Source organism: Phyllostomus hastatus, unplaced genomic scaffold (genome assembly GCF_019186645.2).
Source record: "Phyllostomus hastatus isolate PE091 unplaced genomic scaffold, TTU_PhHast_1.1 phas_contig_98, whole genome shotgun sequence".
Classification (NCBI taxonomy): domain Eukaryota; kingdom Metazoa; phylum Chordata; class Mammalia; order Chiroptera; family Phyllostomidae; genus Phyllostomus; species Phyllostomus hastatus.
In genome coordinates, this window is record NW_025333999.1 from 5,590,254 (window position 1) to 5,616,520 (window position 26,267).

General features: G+C 50.7%; 2 protein-coding genes across 11 annotated transcripts in view; one reads left to right on the forward strand and one right to left on the reverse strand.

The window, feature by feature from the left end:
* Positions 1-942: 942 nt before the first annotated feature.
* On the reverse strand, positions 943-21,359 carry HAUS8 (HAUS augmin like complex subunit 8). The gene is made up of 11 exons (XM_045853161.1): positions 21,174-21,359; positions 16,836-16,900; positions 14,730-14,785; positions 10,020-10,101; positions 7,451-7,546; positions 7,266-7,360; positions 6,597-6,662; positions 6,333-6,491; positions 4,920-5,061; positions 2,503-2,644; positions 943-1,355 (listed from the first exon to the last, which is right to left on the reverse strand). The coding sequence occupies exons 1-11, from the start codon at positions 21,200-21,202 to the stop codon at positions 1,178-1,180; spliced, it is 1,110 nt and encodes a 369-aa protein (XP_045709117.1). The 5' UTR covers positions 21,203-21,359; the 3' UTR covers positions 943-1,177.
* A 216-nt stretch (positions 21,360-21,575) lies between these two features.
* Positions 21,576-26,267, forward strand: part of MYO9B (myosin IXB) — an 82,564-nt gene continuing 77,872 nt past the window's right edge. For all 10 annotated transcript variants that reach the window (XM_045853657.1, XM_045853660.1, XM_045853663.1 and 7 more), the window contains exon 1: positions 21,576-21,726. The gene's annotated coding sequence lies outside the window, so the exon portion shown is untranslated. The remainder of the gene's footprint in view (positions 21,727-26,267) is intronic.

A 26,267-nucleotide genomic window follows, 5' to 3' on the forward strand; every position in this document is an offset into this window, starting at 1 on the left:
ACCCGTCTCAGGAAAATTTTAAAGCTAGAAGGCACTGATTACAGAGAACTGGCACTAATCTGTTAATCAGTTAATTAAGATGACTGACAAAAGGACCAAGGTCCCTGGGGTGTCCCCTTCTACAGACCCAAAGGTTTTTGCACACAAATGGGGTGGGGGGAGGAACAGGTCAGGGAGTGAATTTGCTGAGACGCTAACCCAAGAGCTCCACGGGGATCCCCCACAAGGGCTTCAGTGGACTTGGAATCACGGATGGAAACTGCAAGGTTTAAGCCCCCTGATGGGAAGAGCCTGTGTCTCCTTGACCTGCATGATTTCTGGGAATGGCTATTGTGTCCAACTGGGGACTGCTTCCACTACCTGCAACTGTAAACACCCAACCTGCAGACGCAGTGCCCAGGAAGCCCCCATCGGGAGTGTAAGGGTTGGTGGGATTACAGTGAAAGTGAGCCTGTTTGAACAGGTTTTAAAGGGAATATGTCTCTCTTCCCAGAGTGCATGCTGGGGGTGGGTCTTGCATCTCGGGTCAAGCACTCCCCCTCCCCAGGGTGGTGAGGCCAAAGTCCCGTCCATGTCCATGGGAACCAGGAGGGCTGCTGGAGCCCACGCAGCACACACAGGAGCTGAAGAGCAGGCAAGGCAGATGCCCTGTGGCACAGCCCAGCGTGGGGTGCAGACTGCGGCAATGGCGAAAGCCTGCAGGGACCTTCCTGCAACCACTACTGGGACGCTGGCCGAATGTAGAATTTCCATTTGAAGACCAACCCCTAACTTGCTGTCGGGTATTAGGCAAAAGAGCCCTGTGGCCGAAGGGCAGGACTCATCCTGAAAGTGCAGTGCTCCTCAGGTCTCAGAGGTCCTGAGGCTCAGAACCAGCTGTCAGGAAGAACGCGACAACACATGCCTTCTGCTCTCCCCACACACAGAAACCAAGGCTCCATTCCAAACGTTTTATTTTTTAAATATCAGATGAGATTCTCAGACAAAAATAGCTATACAGCTTAAGTGACTAAAGTGCTTAAGTCTCCCGAATGCCGCATCCATGCCACTCCGGCACAGACGAGCCCTGGACAGGGGGTGCAGAATGTGCTTTCTTCCGGCAGTTTGCAGAAGGGCCCCACCTGGGCTGGGGACACAGCCTGCGAGTGGATTCACGGTGCGCACGGCGCATGGCGCGTCAGCCCGAGAGGGGCGGGCTGCTGGCCTCTCCCTGAGTTTCCGCCCGGGGGCCTGGCTCAGTGAAATACCAGCGGCAGAGGGACGCGGGGCCCTGGGCCTCTTCCCAGACCTCCTGGTTGACTAAGGCTGCCTCCTTACTCGCTCCAGCGGAGAGTTCCAGCACCTGCGCAAAGCTCCTGTGGGAGGAACAGAAGGGTTGACACGTTTCTGCCCTCTGTGTCCGAGGGCCAGACGAAGCCCGAGTGCCTCTGCCTTCTCCACGCTGGCAGGGTGGGGGCAGTGGGCTCAGGCTGGTTCCTCCCAGGTACTCGTGGGAAAGCACAAGTCACTCAGCTCGGTCTGAACAGAACCAAAGGAGGAAGCCCTTAAGAACAGGACCAGGTGGCATGAAAGAAAAGATGCTTTTGTTCAAGAAATATGTAGGGAGCACTAGTGCAAGTCAGGACGAGGGACAGAGCCGTGAACAGGACAGCACCCCACCCGCCCTCGAAGTACACGGAGGTACGGAAACGGGCACTAACAGAGCGTGTCTAACCACTCACACCCGTGACTCTGGCCACCTGGACCGCTGTGGTGTGTCCCGATTTCCTCCTGGGGCACACACAGACGGTAACTCCGCAGTGGCGGCAGGTATTTTTCATGAGTGCCTTTCAAATATTCTAGGCATCTCAAGAAGTGTGTTCAGCATTGTAAAGGAGAAAACCAGATTCTTTTTGGAAGATGAGGAAGAAAGCCCCATGGTCAGAACCCCCCAGAGGAGAGCGAGAGAAGGAAGCTGGGGTGGCTCTGGGGGGCTGGCTGGGGGCTGCAGTGGGCCTGGGGCTGGTTCCCCGAGGGTGCGCGTTGGTGAAACCCTCTAAGCTGTACCGCGGCAACCTGTACCTTTTCCGTCCGTACTTACACTTCAGTATGGAGTCCCAAAAACACTGCCCCAAGCCCTTACCCTGGAACACATTTAAAACACCAACAGACCAGCCCAAGGGCGAGTGAGGTGCTGAGTTGCTCTGAGGGAGTGAACGAGGGGTTATGCTATCACACCCCTTCTATCCGGGCTGTTGGGGAACTCCCTCGGGGCCTCAGCCGGCCTGAAGGCTTTCTACCACCACCGCACCCACCCCGCTCTTTCTGCCTTGCGGACCCTCAAACACTGCAAATGCCAGAACTGCCCGTTCTCTGCCCAGTGCAGCTGCCCACGGCCTGCTGCTGCCTGCCGGGACCTCTCTTTTCCTTTACTTCTTACCTACAAGAAACCCAGTTTATTTTTTTAAATAATGTATAGTCCTTCTCCCCCCTATCTTTTTGTTCAAGTCTTTTCTGAAATACCTTCGGAGCTCCAGATCCTTCTTTTGGGTCATTTCCTTGAGTTCACCCAGCAAGTCTAACACCTTCCCATTTTCTTCTGAACCGCAGACCCCAAGTTCTCCCAGCAGATGGCGTGTGGTTGTCAATTCCCGCTGCAAATCATCTGGGGGTATGGGGAGGGGTCATCAGCCACAGCTTCAAGGTGCCCCAAGCAACCCATGCCTGAGCTAGTGGCTGACTAGATCTTCCTTATTTAGTGGGCATACTCTCGTGTTACGAAGAGCCCAAAGGCACGAAGTCCTGAGGAGGACATCCGTGTGCTGATACCACTTCTGTGCCCCTTTGCTTGAGACCACGGTGGCCTGGGACCTGGGTCAGGCGTGTCCACCGACCAGGCAGTCATCAGAACACACCTGGAATGCCACTCCAGTGTCCCCAACAGAAACAAATGCAAAAGGCGGAGACAGCCTGTGCTGCAAGTAATTTAAAAAGAATCCCCTGGCTGCCCTGACTGGCATGGCTCAGCTTCTTGAATGTCGTCTTGCAAGGTACAAGGTCAAGGGTTCGATTCCCAGTCAGGGCACATGCCTGGGTTATGGGCCCATCCCCATTTGGGGTGCATGTGAGAGGCAACGGATTGATGTTTCTCTCCCTCTCTTTCTCCTCCCTTCCCCTCTCTCTAAAAATAAATAAAATCTTTAAAAAATAAAAAGAATCCTGTGGTTCCCTTCCTTCCAGTATCTCTGCACCTCCCATCCCAGTGGAGTGCCACCTACACCTGCGCTGCGTCCCACTCGCTCAAGGAAAACCAGCGTCTCACTCCTGGCTCGTGTCCTGGCTGCCTGCTCCGCACGCACACACATGGCAACAACACATTAGAACATTTTGGGAACCTTATAAGGGTTCGTAAAAACACACATCCTCTTTCCCCCTGATGTGGTCTGAATTGTGCCCTCCTAAAAGACACATTCAGGTCCTAACCACAATCACCCGTGACTATGGCCTTGCTGGAAACGAGGTCTTCACAGATGTAACTGAGTGAGAATGAGGTCACAGGGTGGGGCCCATTCCAGTAATGGGCGCCCTTCCAAGGAGAGCGAAGTTTAGATCCAGAGGAGCTCAAGGAGGCCAAGGCTGGGCACCCGCACCAGAGGCCGGGGGAGGAGCCTGGGCGGACTCTCCCTCGGGGCCTCCAGAAGGAACCAAACGTGCCCACACCTTAATTTTGGACTTCAGGCTCCTTGAGCTGGGAGGGAAAGACTTTCTGTTTTTTAAGCTACTTAGTTTGTGGAACTTTGTTACAGCAGCCACAGAAAGCTCATACACTTCCTCCCTAATCCCAACTCCTGGCGACTGTCTAAGGGACTTCTCCGAGACGGGGCCAAGAGTTATAGATGTTCCAGAGGCTGCGGTAGCTACACACTGGAGACCCCGACACAGGTGTTCGTGCAGCAAGGCTCACTAGCCAAGACTCCGTGACAGACACACTATTTCTGAAAAGGCTTGATTTTAAGTTAAATTAGCTGTTGCTCAGGGATGAGCCCAAGATGGTGATGGGAAGTGACAGTCAATAGATACTGAGTTTCTTTTGGGGGAAACAAAAATGTCCTAAAACTAGATTGTAGTAATAGCTGCACATCCCTACGAATATACTAAAAACAACGAACTGTATGCTTTAAGTGGGCAAACTGCATAGCATCTGAGTTACATCTCAATAAAGCCATTACAATGTTTTTTTCAGTCTCTGTCTGAGATTAACACAGCAACGCCCTCTGTGACTCTGAACTGCATCTGTGCAAAGCTCTGGAGGTAATGTCCCCCCGATTTTAGGTGGCAAAGTTTTACTACATCAGCCTCAAGCAAAACATATTTAGAGACTCAAGAGAGTTCTGCTTAGAAATCACCAAACTGGGGCAGCTGAAAACTTGCTTTGGTAAGATCGCTCTTCTAAAGAGAATTGTAGGATCAAGCACAGCACTTTTCACACGTGCCAATTTCTTCAAGGGAAGGATCAGGTGGGACCCTTGCAGGAAAGGGACCCCTCCGCTCTGTGCAGAAGGCAGCACAGGGTGGAGGTGTGCAGCCCCACCACTGCCTAGCCAACAATGCACCATTGTAGAGCCCCCCACCAAGGCTGGGGGATTGCAGGCCACTCCCCAAGAATGCCCTTCAGCAGGGTGGGGAGGCTCTACAATGGAAATCAACAGGAAACCAGACCCAGGTTCCAATCCCAGCACAGTCCTTACTTGGGGCACCACCCTGGACAAACTGCAGTCTTGCCAGCACACTGCATCCTCTGCCACTTGAAGGAGGACGTGCCATCTACCTACAGGTTTGTGAGGATCACAGGAAGGGATAACGGTGCCAGCACGCAGGAAGTGCCAACACCCACTGGCGGTTCCTCCTGATCCTTGCCCGGCAGATGCCCCTTTTCCTACCTAAGAACTGCTTCTCATCTCCATCCAGGTGAACCGATCTCACGGGCAATTTGTGCCTCGTGGTGTCCAGGGCCGTCGCGAATGTCTTGTACTGCTCCTTAAAGCGCTCAGCCACAGCCTCGTAGGGGCTGAGCATCTCGATCTGCAGGCGGGGATAGAGGGGCCTGTGAGACGAGACCCTCCAGTGGCCGCCTAGAGGTCTCACGGTGGCACACGTGAGGTTAGGACACAGGCTGTTCTTTTGGGACCTCCTAGGGAACCCTCCAAGAGGTTCAGCGGGGGCAGTGGCTCTGCCCTTGCTCCTGGCCGCCCTCCTTGCCGTGAACACGCATCCACCCTCCAGCACATTCCAGGGGCGGTCCTCAACTGGAATCACAGTGGACCAAGGAGGTTAAGTGCTCCTGCTTTTGAGCTCTGGGCTGAAATGCCTGCCCCACCTCAAGGCCGTCCCCACCAACCCCCTTTTCCTCAATCACTGTATTGGATCCTCACGGGGCATTATAAGGATTCGTTACTTGTCATTTTTTCTCCTTCCACACCACAAGGACAGGAGCCCTGTTCGCAGCCCACAGCCTGGCTAAATGCAAGGACACAGGCACGCATGGAGCATCAAAGGCTGAACTGTGCCCCGCTAACCTCGTGATTCCTCTAAACCACCAGCAACTCAGAATGTGACCGGTTCTGGACACGGGCTCTTTGCAGAGGGAGCTGAGTCAAGGGGAGGCCATTAGAGTGGGCCCCAACTGATACGCCAGGTGTCCCTACAAAAGCGGGGGTCTGGGGACGAGCATGCACTCCAGGAGAACGCCAAGTGAAGAGACACAGGGAGAAGACAGCCATCTACAAGCCAAGGAGAGAGACCCGGGACACGTCGTTCCCTCACGGCCCCAGGAAAGAACAAACTCTGCCAATGCCTTGATCTTGGACTCCTAGCCTCAGCTGTGCAAGCCGCCCAGGCTGTGGGCCTTTGTTACAGCAGCCCACACACAGGGGGTGAGAAGGTACACCCCCTGATCAGCCTTTCTAGGTTCCAAGGAGTTGCTCCCTGACCTTCCTTGGCACGGATGACTGTGCCCCATCACTGACTATGTGGCTCCAAGACTGTGCCTCCACCTGCACCCTGGCCCCCTGGGCAGGTTGAAGCATGTCTCCATGTCACTGAGCACAAACTGTAGGTGCTTGACGAACGTGTGTGTGTATGCGCCAAAGGGACAGGTCCCTCTTGCTGGCTGGTACTTAACACCATAGGCTGATCCTCTTATAAACTGTCACCTACCAACACCCGGTGGTGTCGAGGGCTGAGCATGGACTCAGAGCCAGGTGAGGAACGACAGCCACTGTCAATGATCCCTCCGACAATCACCACGCAACCCCGCTGTGACACGCAGCTCAGAGACTGTGGCCACAGCTGACCTGAGCATCGAGGACATCTGCCAGCTCCCGCTTCCTCTGACAGAGGAGAATTTTGCGCTTCAGCTCATGGGCCTTTTTCTGGAGCCTCTCCTTCTCCTGGCACATCGTTAACAAATCCCTTTCTGCCTTTTCTTCAAACGCGGCGACACTGTTCTCTATCTGTGAAGTTCAGAACGAGAGCTCAGGCTGGAGGGGACTCCATCTCTTGGCTGACAGGGGCAGCCCTTCCACCCACGTCACCCAGGATCGCAGTTCCGTGCTCACCTGTACACTCAGTAGAGTCAGGAGTAACGTCTGGGATTCCATCCTTTCCATCGACTCAGAGAGATCCTTTAGGGGAAGGGAAAGATACTTTGGTTTCCCCATGAACTGGTATAAATGCAGCTCTCCCGTGAGAGGGACAGAATCCCAACCCACACACACTTTCTTGATTCAGTTCGGTCATTTGGAAATTCACTACTGATAACAACCTGCTGGTTCTAGCACCTTATTTAGTCTTTTGGGCACTCTGTGAGAAGGAAGAGGATGGGCTGGCCCCCTTCCAGGGGCTGGGCGGTCAAGGGCCCGCAGGAGGGCTCCCGCCCACTCGGTGCCACTCTGGAATCAGGACTTGAACCTCCCACCCCAGTAAGACCACAGCCCAGATATCTTCTTGAAGGGGACAGGGCTGGCCTGGCGCTTTCCCTAGCATGGCGCCACAACAAGGTCCCGATCCCATCTCTCACGTGCTCCTGCACTTTTATCTATCTACTCCTGTACATGTACTTGTCAATGCAAGCTCTACAAATGACCTGAGAATGTGTGTTGGTTTTCTTTTACCCTAAAAGGCACATTCTTGGAGCCCCAGGCTCCACGTGGCAGTGGGCACAGGGCAGGAACTAAATCAGATTCATCCAACCCACGAGCAGCTCCCCTCTCATGTCAGATACTCACCAGGTTCTTTTTCTGCGAGGTGGAAAGTGACGTCGACTCGGTTTTCTTTGACAGTGTTTTTTCTAATTGTAGAGTCTTTCTGATCACACTCTTGTCTAAGATCAAGGAAAGCATTTTTAAGGTGAGCTTGCTGAGAGGCACTGCAACCCCCCTACTGGGGAAACGGGGTGCCACGAGGGATGTACCGTTAATGGCGGAGAGATCCAGGTCCGGTGGGGCAGCGCCGTGCCCTTCCAGCAGCGTGGACTGCAGGTCACCTTTGCCGAGGACGCCACTGCTCTCTGTGAGCCAACGAGAACCCCGGATGTCAACACAGTCCCTGCCACGCTCCGCTCCACCCCTAAGCCGGAAGCAGGCAACCTTTTTGGACAATAACATTTGCTTCCAAAACTAAGCTTCTTGCTAGGTAGTAGAGAAGGCAGAAAAACCTTTGGAAACTCCCAGACATCAACTTGAATATATCTTAAAAATTAGACAAGAGAAGCAGTCTTTATGACCCCAACACGCAAGTAAGTCTTTCTACTTAGTTCAACAAAAGCTGCCGTGTTCACAATGTGAGTCTAATACATGACACATACTCATTATGCCCTCGGCGCTTTTTCCTCTTTCTCCAGTAGCTTCTGGACCGTTCACCCTCCCTGGTAATTCCCTCCATCTTTTAGCCTCTATTTTAAGTGTGAAAGTGTGCCTTACACCACGTAAGACAGGCGCTGCTGTACTGCATCCTCTGACTAAGCCAGGGCTCCAAAGGGCTGCAAACTGAGCAGCCAGTGTGTCAAGTGCACCATCACGTTAGGGATGACACAGAAAATGAGCTCATGAGCGACTGCACAGCTGTGAAAACGAATGTATGGAAGTAAAAAGAGCAAAGTCACAATAATGTGTTGGGCATGGTGCCGTTGTGTTAAAACTTTTATATAATTCTAGGTAGACAGAAACCTATCAAGAGCAGCTACCTCCCGGGTGAGGAGCTGGGAACCTGAGGTGGGAGGTGGTCATTTTTTTTATTGTTAAGGCTTTTACACAGGTTAAGTGTAAACAGATTAAGTTTTGTCATCTGCAAGTAATTTCCTGGCCCTAGCCAGGTAGCTCAGCTGGACAGAGCATCAACCCAGTATGCCAAAGTTGCAGGTTCAATTCCCAGTCAGGGCACTTACAAGAATCAACCAATAAATGCATAAATAAATGAAACAACAAAGTAATGTTTCTTTCTCTCCCTTCCGCCTCTCTCTCTCTCTAAAATCAATACATTAAAAAAATGTAATTTCCTATAAAGCCATATGATGGAACTCAAAAAGCAGTCCTAAGTCATGGTTATGCTTGGATTCTGGCTCCTCAGCCCCGGCACTACTGACATCTGGGGCGGGATCATTCTTTGTGGTGAGCCGCCCTGTGCGCTCCAGGGTGTTGAACAGCACCCCTGGCTTCTGCCTGTCACATGCGAGTAGAATATCTCTGTCCTCATTCAGGACAACCAAAAATGCCTCCAGACACTGCCCAGTCTCCCCTGAGGGTTAGCCTTGCCCCCAGGTGAGAACCTGGCTTTACAATGTGGCAGGCCCAGTGTCTGACCCCTCGGTCCACGCCAGTTTTCTCAGCTTTATACATGGTACTCAACTAACTGTGCAGTGTTAGAAACACTAGAAGGTTGTGTCTGCTTCTCAGTCATGCCTAGGTCGAGAATATGCAAATTCTGACAAACATCTAAACCAGTATCAGCATAATTACAGCTTGCAGGCCAAACCCAATCTACTTCCCATGTTCATTAATAAAGTTTTATTGGGACATAGACATGTCCATTTGAGTATGCACGTCTGTGGCTGCTTTCATGCTGCAAATGACAGTTGAGGCTTCGTGACAGAGAGTGTCTGCCCTGCAAAGCCTAATTAATATATTTACCATCTGGCTCAAAAAAGATTTGCTGACCCTTGATCTGAACAATAAAGTAGGAAATCTATGTTGTAGGAGAACATATTTAATTTGTTTTTATGAGACTCAACCCCATCGTCATTTTGAACAAAGGGGTGAGGGCCAGGAAACACTTCTGCTCTTTGTGAATTGCTCACATGCAAAAGAAGAGCTGCCCAATCCTGCTGCAGAGGCGGGCACGGCAGGGTGCTGGACCAGCTGGTACAGAGCGCGGGGGCGGGGCCTCCCAGACGTGTAGAGGAACACACGGACTAGACCTGAACACCAAACCCACTGACAGTGATGGCCTGAGTGGCAGATTGTGAGGGAGCTTCCCTTCCTGGTCTGCATTTCTCATTTTTTATAATGAACACATGCCACATCTATAATCAGGAAAAACAAAAGCTTTTCGCATCACTTTGGTGACAACTTTTAGAAGAACGATAGAGGCAGACCATTACGAGGAAGACCCAACCCAGACAGTGAGGGGCAGGAGGGTGAGGCCCCGCACCTTTTCTGGTCCTGGACCCGACGCTCTGGTGGGAAACAGTCACACGATCAAGGAACTGGTGCCACAGTGAAGAGCCATGATGGCAACCTGGCTCTTCTCTGGGACCACCCCAGAAGGAAGTGACCTCCCCCGGGTCCTGCCACCACCTTTCAGCTCCCCACACGCCCCAGATCTGTCTGTACCCTGAAACACTTGGCCCAGCTCTTGCTTCTGATGCTTCCCAGGAAGAAAAAAAGGGCTTTCTACTTCAGGTACTTGAAGACATAACTCACTACCAGGCTCCTCACTTCCTGAGCCCCACAGCTGTCTTACACCCTCCCTCCATCATTACACACCTTTGCTCTTCTGGAGTGGGTTGGGTTTCCTTCCGCCTTCAGGTTTCTTCCCGCTGGGCTTCAGGGCGCCTGCCGCTGGAGCCTGTTAGGGAACACACGACACTCAGGGGGCCAGATGCCTCCCCTTCATAAGACGGGGCTCCCTCGCCACCTAGAAGGTTTGCCCCTGCTCGTACTTTGAGGTAAGGCGCAGGCTTAAGCAGTTCTGACATTTAGTGGCACATGTACAGGACAGACTAATTTCGTCAAAAAGGATACCCTCATAGAACGTAGGCCACAGGAAACCACCCAAGTGTTTCCCAGTGATTACCTCTGCCATGACCGATGACAGATGACTGATTTCCTGTGTACTTTGTAGCATGTAGCAGTTTTATAGACAGACTGTGTATTACTTTGGTCATCAGGAAAAACAAAGTTTCTGTACAGGTATTAGGTATTAATCTTCAAAATGTACAAAAAGGCAATCAACACACAGAGCTAGCAAGCCATTATAATATAATAATGGAAAGAAAGAAAGAAAGAAAGAAAGAAAGAAAGAAAGAAAGAAAGAAAGAAAGAAAACCCTGTTAAGAATGAGACCATTTCAAGCACAGACACCACTCTATCGACCTTGTGCTGGGGGTCTAAATAAGCAATAAAAGGCAAACAGGTAGTAAAGAAAGAAATAAAATGCTCTTCTTTGAGATGTGATTCTTTATGCAGAAAACTCTAAAACATGTTAAAGTGCTACTAAATTAATAAGTTTAGCAAGGTTTCAAAATAAGAGGGTCAATATTTTTCAAAATCAACTATATTTCCAGTAATAAACAACTTTGAAAATTGAAATTAAAAGACAGTACCATGTATGGTAGAACTAAAAAAAAAAATACTTAGCTGTAACCCTAACTAAACACAGGAAGGTTTGTTTACTGGAAACCACAAACACTGTTGAAAGAAATCCAAGAAGACGAAATTAATGGAGGGGTACACCATGTTCATGGATTCAAAGACTTGGTGTCTTTAAGATGTTGTCCTCCCTAATCTGACACATAGATTCAATACAATCAATCCCAGCTACAGATCTTGTGGAGAATGGCAAGCTAAGCCTAAAATTTACATGGAAAGGCAAAGGAATTTGGAGAGTCCGTTTTGGAAAAGAACAAAGCAGAATTCACACCACCAGAATTTCAAGACTTGCTACAAAGCTAAAGATAACCTCGGCAGCATGGAACTGGCCTCAGGACAGACAGGTAGAACGACGGAAAAGAACAGAATCCAGAAGTGATGCACACGTATACGAGCAATCAGTTTCTGACGGAGGTGATGAGACGACACAATGGGAAAGGAAAGGCATTTCGACAAATGGTACTGGAACAAGAGAACATCCATACACTTCAACTCCATCACTGCGCCAGATATAAAAATTGATTAGAGAATGAATCATGGACCTTAACATAAAACCTAAAACTACAAAACTCCTAGAAGAAAATATGGGAGAAAATCTTTTCCACCTTGGGTTACGCAAATATTTCTTAGATAGGACACCAAGGGTACAATCCATAAAAGCAGAAATCGATAAACTGGTCTTCATCAAAATCAAGAATTTCTGTTCCTCCTAAGACACTTACGAAAATGAAACTACAAAAGACAAGCCACACGGTGGGAGAAAATATTTGCAAATCACTATACAGGGTTGGTATCCAAAATATAGAAAGAGCTCTCAAAACTCCATGAGAAAATAAACAATCCAACTAAAAAATGGGCTGCCCTGACCATTGTGGCTCAGTTGGTTGGGCATCATCCTGCAAACAGGCCGAAAGATCACTGGTTCAGTTCCCAGTCAGGGCACATGCCTGGGTAGTGGGCCAGGTTCCCAACTGAAGATGCGTGAAAGGCAAATGATCAATGTTTCTCTCCTAATTGAGGTTTTTCTCCATCTCTTTCTCCTTCTCTTCTTTCTCTCTAAAATAAATAAATAAAATCTTTCAAGAAAACAGAAATTAAAAAATGGGCCAAATTTGAATGGACACATTACCGCAAATGTAAGAATGGACAATAAGAGCATGAAAAGATGCTCAATATCATGTTGTTATGGAAATGCAACTAAAACCACAATGAGATACCACTTCACACCCCCTGGAACGGCTTCACTCCTCAAAGTACTGACTGGGACTCCCGGGGGCTGGTGGGAACGTAAAAAGGTACAGTCACTTTGGGTAACAATTGGACCGTTTCTCAGAGCCACACACCTGGCTTACACGATCACTCAGTGATTTCCCTCCTGGGAGACCGGGAGAAACGATACCGTGAGCACACAGAATCCTGCACAGAGATGTTTAATGTGGCTTTATTCAAAATCATTAAATACGGAAAACAAACCAAACGTCCTTCACCGGCTGAGCACACTGCAGCCCACCCACACAGGGGGATGTTCCTTAGCCATAGGGAGGAAACAACACTGACTGTGACGGCAATGACAGGGAGGGACCTCCAGTGCACTCTTCACACGAAAGGCAGATATAGAAGGCTGCATCCTGTGTGACACTTTTTAAAGATTGTACTTATTTATTTTTAGAAAGAGGAAGGGAAGGAGAAAGGAAGGGACAGAAACACTGTTGTGTGAGAGATACATCTATCTGTTGCCTCTCTCACACCCCCAAATGGGGATCTGGCCCACAACCAGTGCCCAGGCATGTGTCCTGACTGGGAATCAAACCAGCGACCCTTTGGTTCACAGGCCGGCACTCAATCCACTGAGCCCCTCCAGCCAAGGCCTATGCGACACTTTTTAAATGACCTTCTGGGAAAGGCAAAGCTATAGGGACAGAAAACAGATCAGGGTTGCTTGGGGAGGGGAGGGGCCGGCTCCATCAGGGTGGCACCAGGAGATTTTGGAAGGCGACAGATCCTTCTGCATTTTGATTGTGGTGAGTCTGTGATTGGATGCATTTGTGAAAACCTGCGGAACTGGATGCTGCAAAGAGTATCGCTTACTTTATGCACATTATACAGCAGGTCCTGGATAATACTGTTTCACATACAGTTGATAAGACATCATAGGAACTTTACTCTCGTTTACACCAGTCAGCCTCTGGTAAAACTGGTTTTGTTACCCATGGCTTCACCACAGTTCCAAGAATCTACTGACAACACGAAGTGAGGACTTGACCTTAATTTCAAAGATGCAAAAAAAGAAAACTGGGAAGTTCTTAAAGATCTAACACACTATATACAGCATGTAGACACACGGGGGCGCTGTAACCAAGTTCTCAAGGCAACATTAAAATGATGAAGTGTGTGGACTGTGATCCTTTGTTGAAAATCACTTCAATGCTGTAAAACATGGATTCCGGGTGATGACGTGTCAACGTAGGCTCATCAATTATAAATACGCACCACTTTGGTGCAGGACATTGATAGTTGGGGGGCTACGCATGTGTGTGGGGGAGGAGAACGTGGGAAATTTCTGTACCTTCTGCTCAATGTTGCTGCTGTGAACCTAAAACTGCTCTAAAAAATAAAGTCCATTAAAAAAATTACTCCAGCCCTGGCTGGCGTAGTTAGTGGATTGAGCGTGGGCTGCGAACCAAAGTGTCGCAGGTTCGATTTCCAGCCAGGGTACATGCTTGGGTTGCAGGCTATAACCCCTAGCAACCATACATTGATGTTTCTCTCTCTCTCTCTATCTCCCTCCCTTACCTCTCTAAAAATAAATAAATAAAATATTTTTAAAAAATTACTCCAAGAGGTATATCAAACAGCTTCTTTTTCTTCATGCTGGATCTTAAGTCAAATTTTTAAGAATCCACCATTCACTCTATCCAGAGTAAAAAAGATAGATAGTGGAAACGATTATTTATCTAAGTTTTACCATAAACAATGGTTTGGAAAAAAGAGGGATAACACGACCTTCAACTCAACACATTCTCAGTACATACACACAGAATCAAAATATATAATTGGGCAACATAGCAACTGTTTTCATTACACATCACACAAAGTTCATTCTCATATTACTAAGTGTTTTGTGCCGTCATTTTCAATGACTTCATAATTTTCATGGTGTGACTACAGGCAGTTTACGAATCTCTTCGTCTACTACTGTGTGATTCAAGCCCATCATTTTCCCCATAGTTGTGCTCTAAAACCCTGAAGGGTTTTTTTTTAAAGATTTTATTTATTTATTTTGAGAGAGGGGAAGGGAGCAAGAAAGAGAGGGAGAGAAGCATCAGTGTAAGAGAGAAACATTGACTGGTTGCCTCTTGTATGCACCCTGACTAAGCATGTGCTCTGACCAGGAATGAAACCAGGAATCGAACCAGTGAACTTTTGTTTTGCAGGACAACGCCCAACCCGCTGAGCCACACACTGGACAGAGCCCTGCAGGTATTTTTTTTAATACCAGCCAATGCCAGGGACTGCGCGTGGTGGGCACTCACCAGAACTGCTTCCAGAAAAGGAGTTGGTGGGGTGGGGGGCGGGGTTGAGAAGCAGAACAATTTTAGGTTTCAATGAGATCATGGCTTTGCAAAAGCAATCTTCAAAGCAACTGGCTACTCACAGCAGAGACACAGGACTCAGCATGAAGGGCACAATGATCTCTAAGGCAACAAGGCAAAACCCCCAAAATACTGCCCTTGGAATCAGGCTGTGCCTGGCTCAAATGACTTGTCTCAGAATTCTAAATTCACTGTAATTCCCTTCAGAACTGTTTCAAACGTTATGTGTTACCTTTTTGGTGGTTTTCTTCTCATACTGTAGGTATCGGGATTCAACCACTTTTCCACCTGTGGGGACACAGTGTTGGTTTATAACAAAACAACAACAGTGGTGTGTGAAGACCCACTGTGTGCCAGGGACCCACACCACCTCCCCCAGAGCAGGGTGCCAGTGGCCCTCCCTTACACCTCTCAGATCCTGTCCTTCAGGACCCTTGAGTATGTATGGGACACCTGCTGTCTGTTAAGAACATTTGTGGGATACCTACCATATACAAGTTCCTGGGCTTGGGGAAGAGCCACAGAGGTCACAAGAGCACGGGGGTGGGAGTGGGGGGGTCTCAGGGGTGAGATAGGGAAAGGAGGACAGACCTTCCATAGAGGGCCATCTGTTTGCAGCCTTGTCTCTCCCCAGCTCACTCCCATGGTCATGACCCCAACTGCTCCTTCCCACATGCATGGTACGGCCTTTAACACACCCCCACCCCACCTCTCCTAGCTTAGGAACACTCCTCTGGACATGCTCAGCACCAAGGCCCTTCTCAGACTTGGCATTTCCCTTGTGACAGCACAGCCTCAGGTCCCCTTCCATACCTGTGCCTTGAACATGGACGGAGGAGATTCCACCTGTCCTCCTAGCCTCCAGGGGCTCTCACTGTAGCCCTAGTTGATCACCCACAGCCCTCTGTTCTGTCCCCCAACCCCTCTCCGAGACCCTCCCTCATACTGTCCATCCCTCTGATCAGCTGGGCACCATCTCCTACTTTACTGGGAAGACAACAGTGGCCCCAGGACACCCTCCTTCCTTGGCAACCAGCCACCTCCCAACCTTAAGGCAGCGCACTGGCCCCACCATGTGGAGGTACCCACTGCTCCTGGGAGAAGAGAACTCCCACTCTTGTTGTTAAGAGCCTAGCCCAGCCCCATAAGGAAACTGCCCTGGCCACTCCTCTCCTCCCCACCCCCAAACCACTGCTGCTCCTCTGGGGCTCAGCCCACCTCCCTGCTTCCCTTTACAAGGCTGGCTTCTCCTCCTCTCCTCCCTCTTCCTTTGAGCCCACTCCCCACCCTGGCTCTCACACCTACCAGCCACAGAAGAAAACTCATTTCACCAAGACCACCAAGACCTCCATGTTCCAAAGTCCATTAGTCACACTCGGTCCTCGTCCCAAGCCATCAGCAGCACCGGACACTGTGCTCGCTCGCATGGCCCCCTCCCCTTGAAACATCCTGTGCCCTGCAGGCTGGCTGCCACTCCAGTGGCTGACAGTAGGTGGTCTTGCAGGTCTACCAGCTGGGGAAGCCTGAGCACCTCCAGGCAACAGGTCCAGCACAACCAGGGCATCCCTCTGACCTAGTCACCTCCTTCACCTCCTCGCCTGGCTCACTCACTCTATTCCTGTGACCATGACCCCACCCCCACTGTTCTCCAACCAGCAGGCTGCTGCCACACCTGCCCCCTTCCCAGCTCTGCTCAGCCCAGCACCTCCCCTGGACTGAGAAGCTACCTCCATCCTGCTGTTTTATCCACAGCATCTGTCATCACCCTCCGCACCTGGGTCTGCTTACTTCTCCCCTCATTGTGCCACTTGTGGTACCACCTGTGTCCCAGACAGCCAGCTCCCTGAGGGCAGCAACTGTATCTGTCTAGCTTGCTGCTCCATTCCACCACTCTGCAGGGAGTAGGTGCTCAATAATGTATCAAATGCATGATTCTGCACTTTTTCTAGATGTCTCTGGAGCTCAGGGTCTTCCTTTTTACTAAGGAGACCCAGGGAGAGTGACATAGTCAACGTCACACAGCTCGACAGTTTGGATGAGAAAGACTGATTTCAACCATATCTTCACACCAGCATTTGCACACCCGCAGTTAACAGAGAACCTGGTGCAGGGCATGCAGGCAGTGGTCACCATGAGCATGCATCAGGCCGGGAAGAACCGTGCATACAGGGGAAGTGGGCTCAGAGAATCAGGGAGGGGTGTACCTAGGGTCAAGGCCAGGACCAGACAGGGTGAAAAAATCATCTGCGCTGGTTTTTTCCTCCCCAAAGGCATTTACTGGAAAACAGAATCACTTTTCACTTCATGGGGTCATGAGGTAGATTCTAAGTTGACTCACCTTGTGTTCGTCTGCCTTTCAGTTTAGCACCAGCAGGAGTGCTGGGACCACCCACAGAAGGCTTCCTAAAAGAGAGAGGGGCCCTTGTTAGTATAGTTGACAAGAAGCTTAGGGAAGCCCAGGAGATGCCCAGGCTTCTGATCTCTGTGAAGCTGGGCACCTAGGCAGGAAGACAGACATGAAGCCCTGTCACCTGAGGTGACACACAGCAGCCCCACACCTGAACTGAGAAGGGTCCACAGCAAGAAGAGTGAGCATTTTTGCTCAGCCTCAAAGATCTCAATTTAAGCCACAGGTTCATTAACTCGGCGGGTGGTCAGGTGCCTGCGGTTTGCTGGGGATACCGGTAAGAGAGGGACGGGGCTCCCTCCAGAGAGAGAAGAGCAGTGTTTTCCTGTTGGACAAGTGTGAGGGCACCCTGGACAGGTAAAGGGGTGGGGAGAGGCGAGCAATAAAGCACCTTTGGCTCAGGCACACAGGGAAGGACATACTAAGGCAGGGATCAGCAAGACCAAGGGCATGAGAGAGGGCAGAGGAGCGTGACATGGAAACAGGAACTGATCAGCCCTATGGCTTAGCTAGAGAACATGGGCGGGGTGTGGGATCCAGAGGCATGCATGCCACGCCAGGCTGGCAATCTGAGCGCCCAACTTACAGGCTCGGACCTGGTCCTATATCCCAGGGGTTGTCAACCTTTCTCTGTAAAGGGCCAGACAGTAAATATTTTCAGCTCTGTGGGCCACGTGCTCACAGTCAAAACTGCTCAACCTTGCCATCAGAGCATGAAGCAGTCACGGATGATGTAGAAAGAAAAGGATGTGGCTGTGTCCCAATAAAACTTTATACACAGCAACATTTGGATTTCATACAATTTTCATGTGTCCAAAACACACTTCTTCTATTGACATTTTTTAACAATCATTTAAGAATGCACAAACCATTCTCAGCTCGCCAGCCGTACAAAAAAGGGGGTCCATGGGTCCTAGGAAAGGAACACAGTCAGAGCCGTGTTTCACGGAGACCACTGGCAGCCGGGCAGAAGACAGGATCTACGGTCCTAGGCCAGGGGCCAGGCCTGCCCCTCACTGTGCTGCAGTGCCTGGGTATTCATCTGCTCAAGCTTCCATCATAAACTAAGGGACTGGGAGGCTTCAAGAGCAGGCATTTATTTCTCACAGTTCTGGAGGCTGGAGGTCCAAGATCAAGGTGCAGACAAAGTAAGTGGCCAATGGGAAAAGCAGAGAGAGAAGGAGGTAAGGAGGGAAAGGGAGAGAGTCAGGACATGTAAGCGAGCTCTCTGGTATTTCTTCTTATAAAGACACCAGTCCTTGGGGATCAGCGCCCCACCCTTATCTCGTTGAACCTTAATCACTACCATAGAGGCTACATCTGCAAATACAACCACATGGGGGCTTAGGGTTTCAACATACAGATTTGGGTGTGTGGGGGCACAGTCAGTCCACAGCAGCATTAGTCATACCAAAAATTTAGGAATGCTCATTCAAGGGTAATTTTGCCCCCTATGAGACATTTGGCAATATTTGAAGACATCACTGACTGTCACAACAGAGGGGGATGCTATTGGCATAATGGGTCATGGACAGAGCTGCTGCTCAACACCCCGTAAGGCATAGTACAGCCCCCATCACAGATCCAGCTCTAGCTGTCTGCACTGTTATAGTTGAGAGTCCCTGGCATGATGATCAGGGGCATGTAACTGAAGACACAGAGAACCTGGAAGGCTGCTGCTGAACTCCTACCATAAACAACATGGCATCGCCGCACACCTGTTAGAACAGCTACTATGAAAAAGACAAGAAGTAATGAGAGCTGGTAGAGGATGTGGAGAAGTTGCAACCCTTGGTGGAAAAGTAAATTGGTGCAGCCACTGCAGAAAACAGTATGAAGGTTCCTCAAAAAACTAAAAATAGAACTACCATATGATCCAGCAATCCAACTTCTGGTTATTTATTCCAAAACAAATGAAAACACTAACTCTAAAGGATATCTGCACCCCATGTTCATTGCAGCATTGTTTACAATAGCCAAGACATGGAAACAACCTAGGTGTCCCTCAATGGATGAAAGAATTAAAAATATAATTTTAGAGTCCTAGTTGGTGTGGCTCAGTGGATGGAGTGCTGGTCTTCGAACCAAAGAGTCCCTGGTTTGATTCCCAGTCAGGGTGCATGCCTGGGTTATGGCCCAGGTCCCCAGTAGGGGATGCTCAAGAGGCAACCACACATTGATGTTTCTCTCCCTCTCTTTCTCCCCTGACCCCTCTCTAAAAATAAAATAAATAAGATTAAATATATGTATATAGTTTTGTACAAGGCACTATGCTAAGGTAAGTCAAAATGAGAAAAACAAATACTGTATGACCTCACTTATATGTGGAATCTACAAAACAAAACATTGAACTCATAGATACAGAGAATAGAAGGGTAACCACCCTAATAGAGTAGATGGGGGGGGGCACAAAAGGAGTGAAGGGGGTCAAAAGGTGCAAACTTCCAGTTATACATAAGTGTTGGAATGTGATGTAAAACATAGTGTCTGTATGTGATAATAATGTATTGCATATTTGAAAGTTGCCAAGAGAGCAGATTTTAACAGTTCTCATCTTAAGAACGTTATGGTGGTGGATATTAACTGGACTTATACTGAAATATTAAATCATTGTGTTATACACCTAAAACTGATGCAACATTATACGTCAATTATATCTCAATTTTAAAAAAAGGAAAAAAATAACAAAGACTTAATATTATTTGGCCCTAAAAAGGAGTGAAGTACTAATGCAGGCTAAAACAAGGAACCTCAAAACATGATACTGAGCGAAAGGAGCCAGACACAAAAGGCCACATGTCTGATTCCATTGATATGAAACATCCCGAACAGGTAAACCCATAGACAGGAAGATGACTGATGGTGGCCAGGAGCAGGCTGGGGTGGATGAAGAATGGGCGTGAACGCCAATGGGTACAGGGTTTCCTTCTGGGCTGAAGAAAATGTTCTGGAACAGGGGTGGTGGTTGCACCACACCGTGAATGTCTTCATGCCATGGAGTTGCCTGCTTTACAATGTTCAATTTTATGTCCTGTGCATTTGCACTGAATTTGAACAAAGAACGAACAAAGCCTGACATAACAGGTGAGGGGACAGTGAGGTAGGAGCTCCAGACAAGTCAGCTGCGGGGTGTGGGAGTCTGGAATGCCCACCAGTTTCTAGTCTGGGCGAATGGGATGAGGAGAGGGCGCCAGGAAGGGGAGACCAGCCATGCAGGAGGAGCAGGCTGAGGGGCCTGGGCGCTTTGACTCCTGCCAGTCACAAGCTCCACTAGTCAACAGTAGTGGTGGTCACCTTGCTCAGCTCACTGTAGCCACCTCCTGTGTAGCTGGCACAGAGGACCCCAAAGTGAGACCCAGGCCATGGTGGGAGCCACCTATGACCTTACAAATACCTGTCTGTTAACCTGCTTTATCCCTATTTTCCAGACAAGGACCTGACACTTAAACAGGTCACCCCCAGTGAGTCTCAATGCTGGAAAGGGACAGAGCAAGGATGGAGCGGAACAAAATGAGCTCAAATCTAACCTGCAGGGACCTAGGGTTGGAGTTGTGGGTCACTAAACCTGTGCCGCCTCAGGTACCACTTTCTACTGTATCTCTAGAAAAGCTCATATAATCTCACAGGGCAAAGGGCTGTAGAGGAAACACAAGTGACTTCAGGGGCCTATTTAATTTTCATTCTCATTGGTACAATAAACATTGGCCGAATGAACAAATAAGACAAAACACAGCCTTGTAATCACGCCTGGCACCGGGTAAGTGTCCGACGTCTTTCTAGTTCCTGCTGTGTGACTCTGGACCAATAACCTTCCTTTCCTAAGCCTCCAATTACCTTATCTGCAAATGAGGAGCAAATAAGAAGGGTGGGAAAATTAAAGGAGATATTTTAGTAGCCCAGCACCTGTCCACCGCAAAATGGTTATTCTAACAGCGACAGATCACACTTCAGAGTCAGGCAGGTTTTAAGCCCTTTGAAGGGTGACGTGAGGCCTATAAGCTGAGCGGCGATGTTTTCAGCCTGGTTTCGCAGCAATGGAAGCGAGGCATAAAGTCGATCAAAGCAGCGAACCAGGGACTCGAACTGGCGGGCCTCAGAGGTCCACCCCAGGGGCCTCCCAGAGCCAGCCCATCCTTGGTGGTACCTAGAGGGGTCAGGTCAGGACTCACTCCGAGGGCCCCCTGTTTCCCAACGTTGCTGCCCCCAGCCGTTGACCATTGCCTTCCCGCCAGCACCCACAAAATCCAAACCAGCGGCGTCCCAACTCACCCAGAGCCGCGTCCCGAAGAATCCGCCATTTTCCCGCCTTCAACTCAAAGGCTGGCTCCTTGGGTTCCCTAGCCCCGGGCAGGGCCATATTGCGGCGCCGCAGGAGGGGTGGCCGCGGGACGCAGAGAGAGTAGTGCAGACGGAGCGGGCGATCCCAGCGCGCGTGCCTCTCGACTCTCCCCTCACACTTGGTTTCGCCCACCAGTGCCGGGGGCGGTGGCCCGGGCCCTGTCTGGGGGCGGGGCTTCCTGGCGCTCCGGCCTTGTGGCGATCTGGAGCCACGCCCAGGCCCGCTCCCGGAAACCAGAGCGTGCGGGGGCGCGGCCGGTGGGGGGGCGGGGGTTTCATGGCGCCCCGCCCTGTGGCGCGCTGGCGTCACGCCCAGGCCCCGCCCCCAGCAACCCGGAAGCGGGAGCGCGCAGGGGAGCGGCGCGAGCGGCGGGAGCGGCGGGGTGGAGAGGCCCCGCGGAGCGGCCTGAGGATTGCCGGGCAGAGGGGCGGGTTGGCCGGGGACCCGGCCCGGGACCGGCGGCGCACAGCAGCCGAGGCCCAGGTGAGTGCTTACGACCGCGGGTGGGGGTTCGATCGTCGGCGGATTGCCGTGTAAGGGGATGGAGCTGAGGGGTAATGGAGGTGTATGAAGGCAGGGGTCGAGGGGCGGGAACGAGCTTGGGGGATCGTGGAGGGGTTGCAGGAGACGGCGTGCAAGAGGGAAGAAGCAAGAGAAAGTTAATGGGATAGGCCTTGTGAGGGAGTTTGCGGGCGGGCGGGGAGGTAGGTCTTGTGGCTTTGAGCAGCTTCTCTGAAGAGGACGTGGCTAAGTGGTAGTTGAGGGGTCGCAGGAAACGGGTCTGGGAGGGGCAGAGACAAGGAGGCGATGTTGAGAGGCCCAGGCTAGGGGAGAGGGGCTAGGCCAGTGGGGGCGGGACAGCCTGGGTGCGATCAGGGGAAGGGGTGCAGGACAGCCTGGGGGCGTTTGCCCACGGTTGAATCGCGGAGGAATGGTGCCTGAGGCAGGGCGGCGCCTGGGACTCAGTGAGTGTTCGTAAATGCGAGAGGTTCTGAACCCACTGGTGTGGTGACCCGCCGGACTGAGAAGGAGAAAATGGGGGATGTAAGGGGGCAAACAGAGGGTAGAAAGCATGGCAAGAACTGAGGGCATGCCGGGGGTGGACCTGAGGAGGAGGGGACAGAAGAAAGGTACTGTAGCAGCCCTATTCAGATGTTGGGATGCAGCTCACGGAGATTCGGGAGGTGGGGGTGGGGGCTGCCTTTCTTGATTCATCTTCCCGATTTCACCCCCCAGCCACTGGTTGACCGTGGGTGGAATCCCAGCGCCCTCTGGGCCGGGATTCCAGAATTCCGGACTGGAAAACCACTCCACTCTCCTGCTAGGACCTGGCTGCCTGGAGCCTGGGGGTCCCAAGGAGCAAGGGAGCAGGCTCTGGGCCCTCCTTGGGACCGGAACTGGGTTTCAGAGGGGAGGGAGTGTATGTTCAGGCACCGGCGTGTGCTAGGCTGTCACCACCTCCTCAAAGTTGCATCCTTGGACTTAAATGGGTAAAATGACACAGGAAATATGTCCTCCAGCGTCTGTGAGCTCAGCCCCAGAGGCAGCCGGTGTGCTCTGCCTTCTCTACTGTGGGCCTGTAAGCCAAGGGTCTTTAAGGGAAAGCCTCTCCTGCACTCTTTGTCCGAGGTGGTAGTTGGTGGGGACATTGTGCCTTCCAGTTGGAGGGTCTGAGCTCCTACCTTGCTGAATTATGTTCTGATCTAGCAGTCTCTAGGCTCTTAAGGTATCCAGGAGCAGTGGGAGGTGACATGGGCCGTTGGAAAGTTGTTCCACCATCTGATAGGCCAGGTTCTGGTGAGGTCCTTGCATGGAGCAGTTTTGATCAGCATTAATTTCTCTTCTTTCCCAACTGTGGGGAACCTTGTCTGGGATCTGCCAGAGGGCTGGGGAGCCTGGGTTTATAGCTCATACAGGAAATGAATCTGGGTACCTTGACTGTAAAGAGGGCCACAGAGAGAGAGCCACCCCGTTCACTTCCAGAATTTTCTGGCTCTAATGGAAGGTGGTTCCAGGACATTCAGTCAGAGCCACAGTATGCCTTCTGCAGACATTGAGCGTAGGCTTGCCAATAAGCAGGACCAGAATCTTCTGGCTGCATGGCCTGGCTGTTTTCTCCTCCCTGGCACCTGAAGTACGGCCAGGTAGGCTCTCTTAGAGGGGCCTGTGTTGGGGATTCTGACCTCCTTCAAGTCTCTTTGTCTGTTTTCACCTGCAAAATGAATGGATTGACCTCAATCAGCATTTTCAACTTTGAAACCCAACCCTTCTTGATAGTCTCGGTGTCTCCAGCACACAGCCCCCTTGGATTTTATGTAGCTCCCCAACTGGTGATCCCCTCCCTGCTGCAGTTTGGATTAGCTTTCCATTCTACAACATACATCCAAAAATGATTTTTTGCTGCACTTTCGTGTTCCAAATGGAAAGTTGTGGTGCATAATGTGCTTTGCACATCACATCTGTTCCCAAAGCTCTAGCTGCATCCTGTGGTTGGAAATTGCTGGGTGAGACCCTCCCTCAGGTTCAGGCCTATGACTCAAAGAAGCATACGGGACGTGGGAATCTCCCCTTTTGGTTTGGCTGTATGATGCATTCACCGTCCCCAACAGGGGCTTTTTAACTTGATCCTTCCCTCTCATCTCCTTGAAGTTGTGTGTCTTGGGTGGGCCCAGCGTTCAGTTAAGCAAGAGCTGATTGTGCTGGGGGTTGGTTCCAGGGGATAGAGATGAACCCTCATGGCCTGGAGGAGGGACATTCTAGTAGCCCCACCCTCCAACACACACGAATAATGGAGTTGAGTTCGTAGTCAGTTCAGCAACAGAGCTGGTGCAAGAAGTGGTGGGAACAGAATGAGGAATGACCAGTGCAAGCTTTAGGGCTCGAGGGTTCCTACAGGCTTCCTCGGAAGACACAGCTGGGCTCCAGCCAAGCCTTGAAAGATATGGAGGTGTGAAACCAGGCCCTGAAGGGGGGTTTGCACAAGCAGATCCCTCTGCAGCTCTACCCCTTATTGAGCACCTTCTGTGATAGACACTTTTATATCCAACTCTTAATTCTGCCAACAGCAGCACAGAGATTCTGGTTCCTATTTTCCCAATATGGAAACTGAGGCTCAGGGAGATGATGACTTCAGAGATGGCTCCCTGGCTCTCTAGAAATTCGAAAGATAACCTCAGATGGGTGAGGACCAAATTCTAGAGCATAGTTACTCAACTGCAGCACTATTCACATTTGGGACTGGGTCATTCTTTGCTGGGAGGTTGGGGGGCGGGCAGCCCCGTGTATTATAGAATGTTGAGTAACATCCCTGACCTCCACCCACCAGATGCCAATAGCACCCACCCCCCAAACTGTGATAACCAAAAATGTCTCCAGACATGGCTATGTGTCCCTTGGGGGCAGAATTGCCACCATTAACAACCTCTGCTCTGTAGTAAAATCTGGCTCCTGCCCACCGTTGCCTCAGTGGGTCTTTGGTGTAAGTTGAGCTCCTCGTGAGCTGCTGCCAAAAGCAGGAGTTGGGGAAAGAGGCCAGCAACTGAATTCTGCCATCCGGTCAGTTCTTAATCTGGAATCTCGATAAAAAGGAGGCACCACTGGGAACCGACCAAGGGGGAGTTGGACAACGTGCCTCAGGAATGGACAGCAGAGGAGGAACAGGAGATGAGTGGGGGCTGTCTGCGTTTGCCCAGACAGCAATGCCATTGTCTCGTTCTTCTTTGTCTTACCACTGACCTGGATTTCTGCAGGATCCGTCCTTGCTTGGCACAAATTGTTGCTTTCCTTCCGAGATTAGAGGTATTCGATTCTCTTCTCAAGAGCAGTTTTGGAGGTGGCCCCGGATCAGTGTGGCTCTTGAAGCCCTATTATCTTCTCCTGTTTGCCCTTTTGGCTCGAGATGCCAGTCCATCTTCAAGACAAAAAAAAAATATTAGACAGATTATCTAACTTTTGTGCCGCGTGCATGCTTCTCTGCTTGTTCCGCGATGGTGACATTGCAGCTGTAACTTCATGGGAGGGAGTGCACATTCTGGGGCCTTCTGATCCTTTGTGGGCACTATCCCTCCCACCCTTGGTCCCCACCCACCAGCTCTTTGTGCGTCCCCAAGTCCCCAACTAACTGTGCCAGGCATCCCCTGCTCGGCCTCCCCGCAGAGCAAGACGGGCCCTTCTCTCTGCCCTCCTCCTGGATGGAGGGCGTCACAGAACAAAGGGCTCTGTCCAAGCGCTGCCAGGCCCCTGAAGAGCCAGCCTCCTGCCGGCCACTACGCAGAACCCGTCCCTTCGCCTCCCCAAGTTTTCATTTTGGCCCGGAAAGGACCTCAGAGATTGATTAGGCATGTCTCAGAAACGCAGGGATGAGTTTGGGTTCTACTCATTTCCTCATCAACACTTTCTGAGCCGGATCCCGATGATAAATAAAGTAGTGATTCAGGCGTTTGGCCCATGCATTAGTCGGAGTGATGAATAAGCTGACCTGGTCTGACTCATTCATTTATATCCCAGCTCTGCCCTGCTTCACAGCGCTGTGTATTCAATGGGCATTTCAGGGCTGTCTCCTGGGTGTGCGAGTTTCCTGGGGCTGCTATAAAAAAGTACCCCAGACCAGAGCTTAATCAACAGAAATTGCCTCACAGTTCTGGAAGCCAGAAGTCCACAATCAGGGTGTCAGCCAGGTTGCGTTCTCCTGAGGCCTCCTCCTTGGCTTGTAGGTGGCCGTCTTCTTTCTGGGTCTCTCAATCGACCTCCCTCTGTGCAGGTTCGGGTCCAGATTTCCTCTTTTAAGGACACCAGGCATGTTGGATCATGGTCCACTCTGATGACCTTCTTTTAACTGAATCACCTCTTTAAAGGCTCTGTCTCCAAATACGGTTAAATTCTGAGATCTTGGGGACTAGGACTTCAACAGAATGAATTGGGGAGGGGGTTGAAGACACACAATTTAGCCCATAAAGGGTAAGAGGCAAATTTTATTTTTATTTAGTAAAGGGATTTTGGACAAATAGTGGGACCAATAGAAAGTG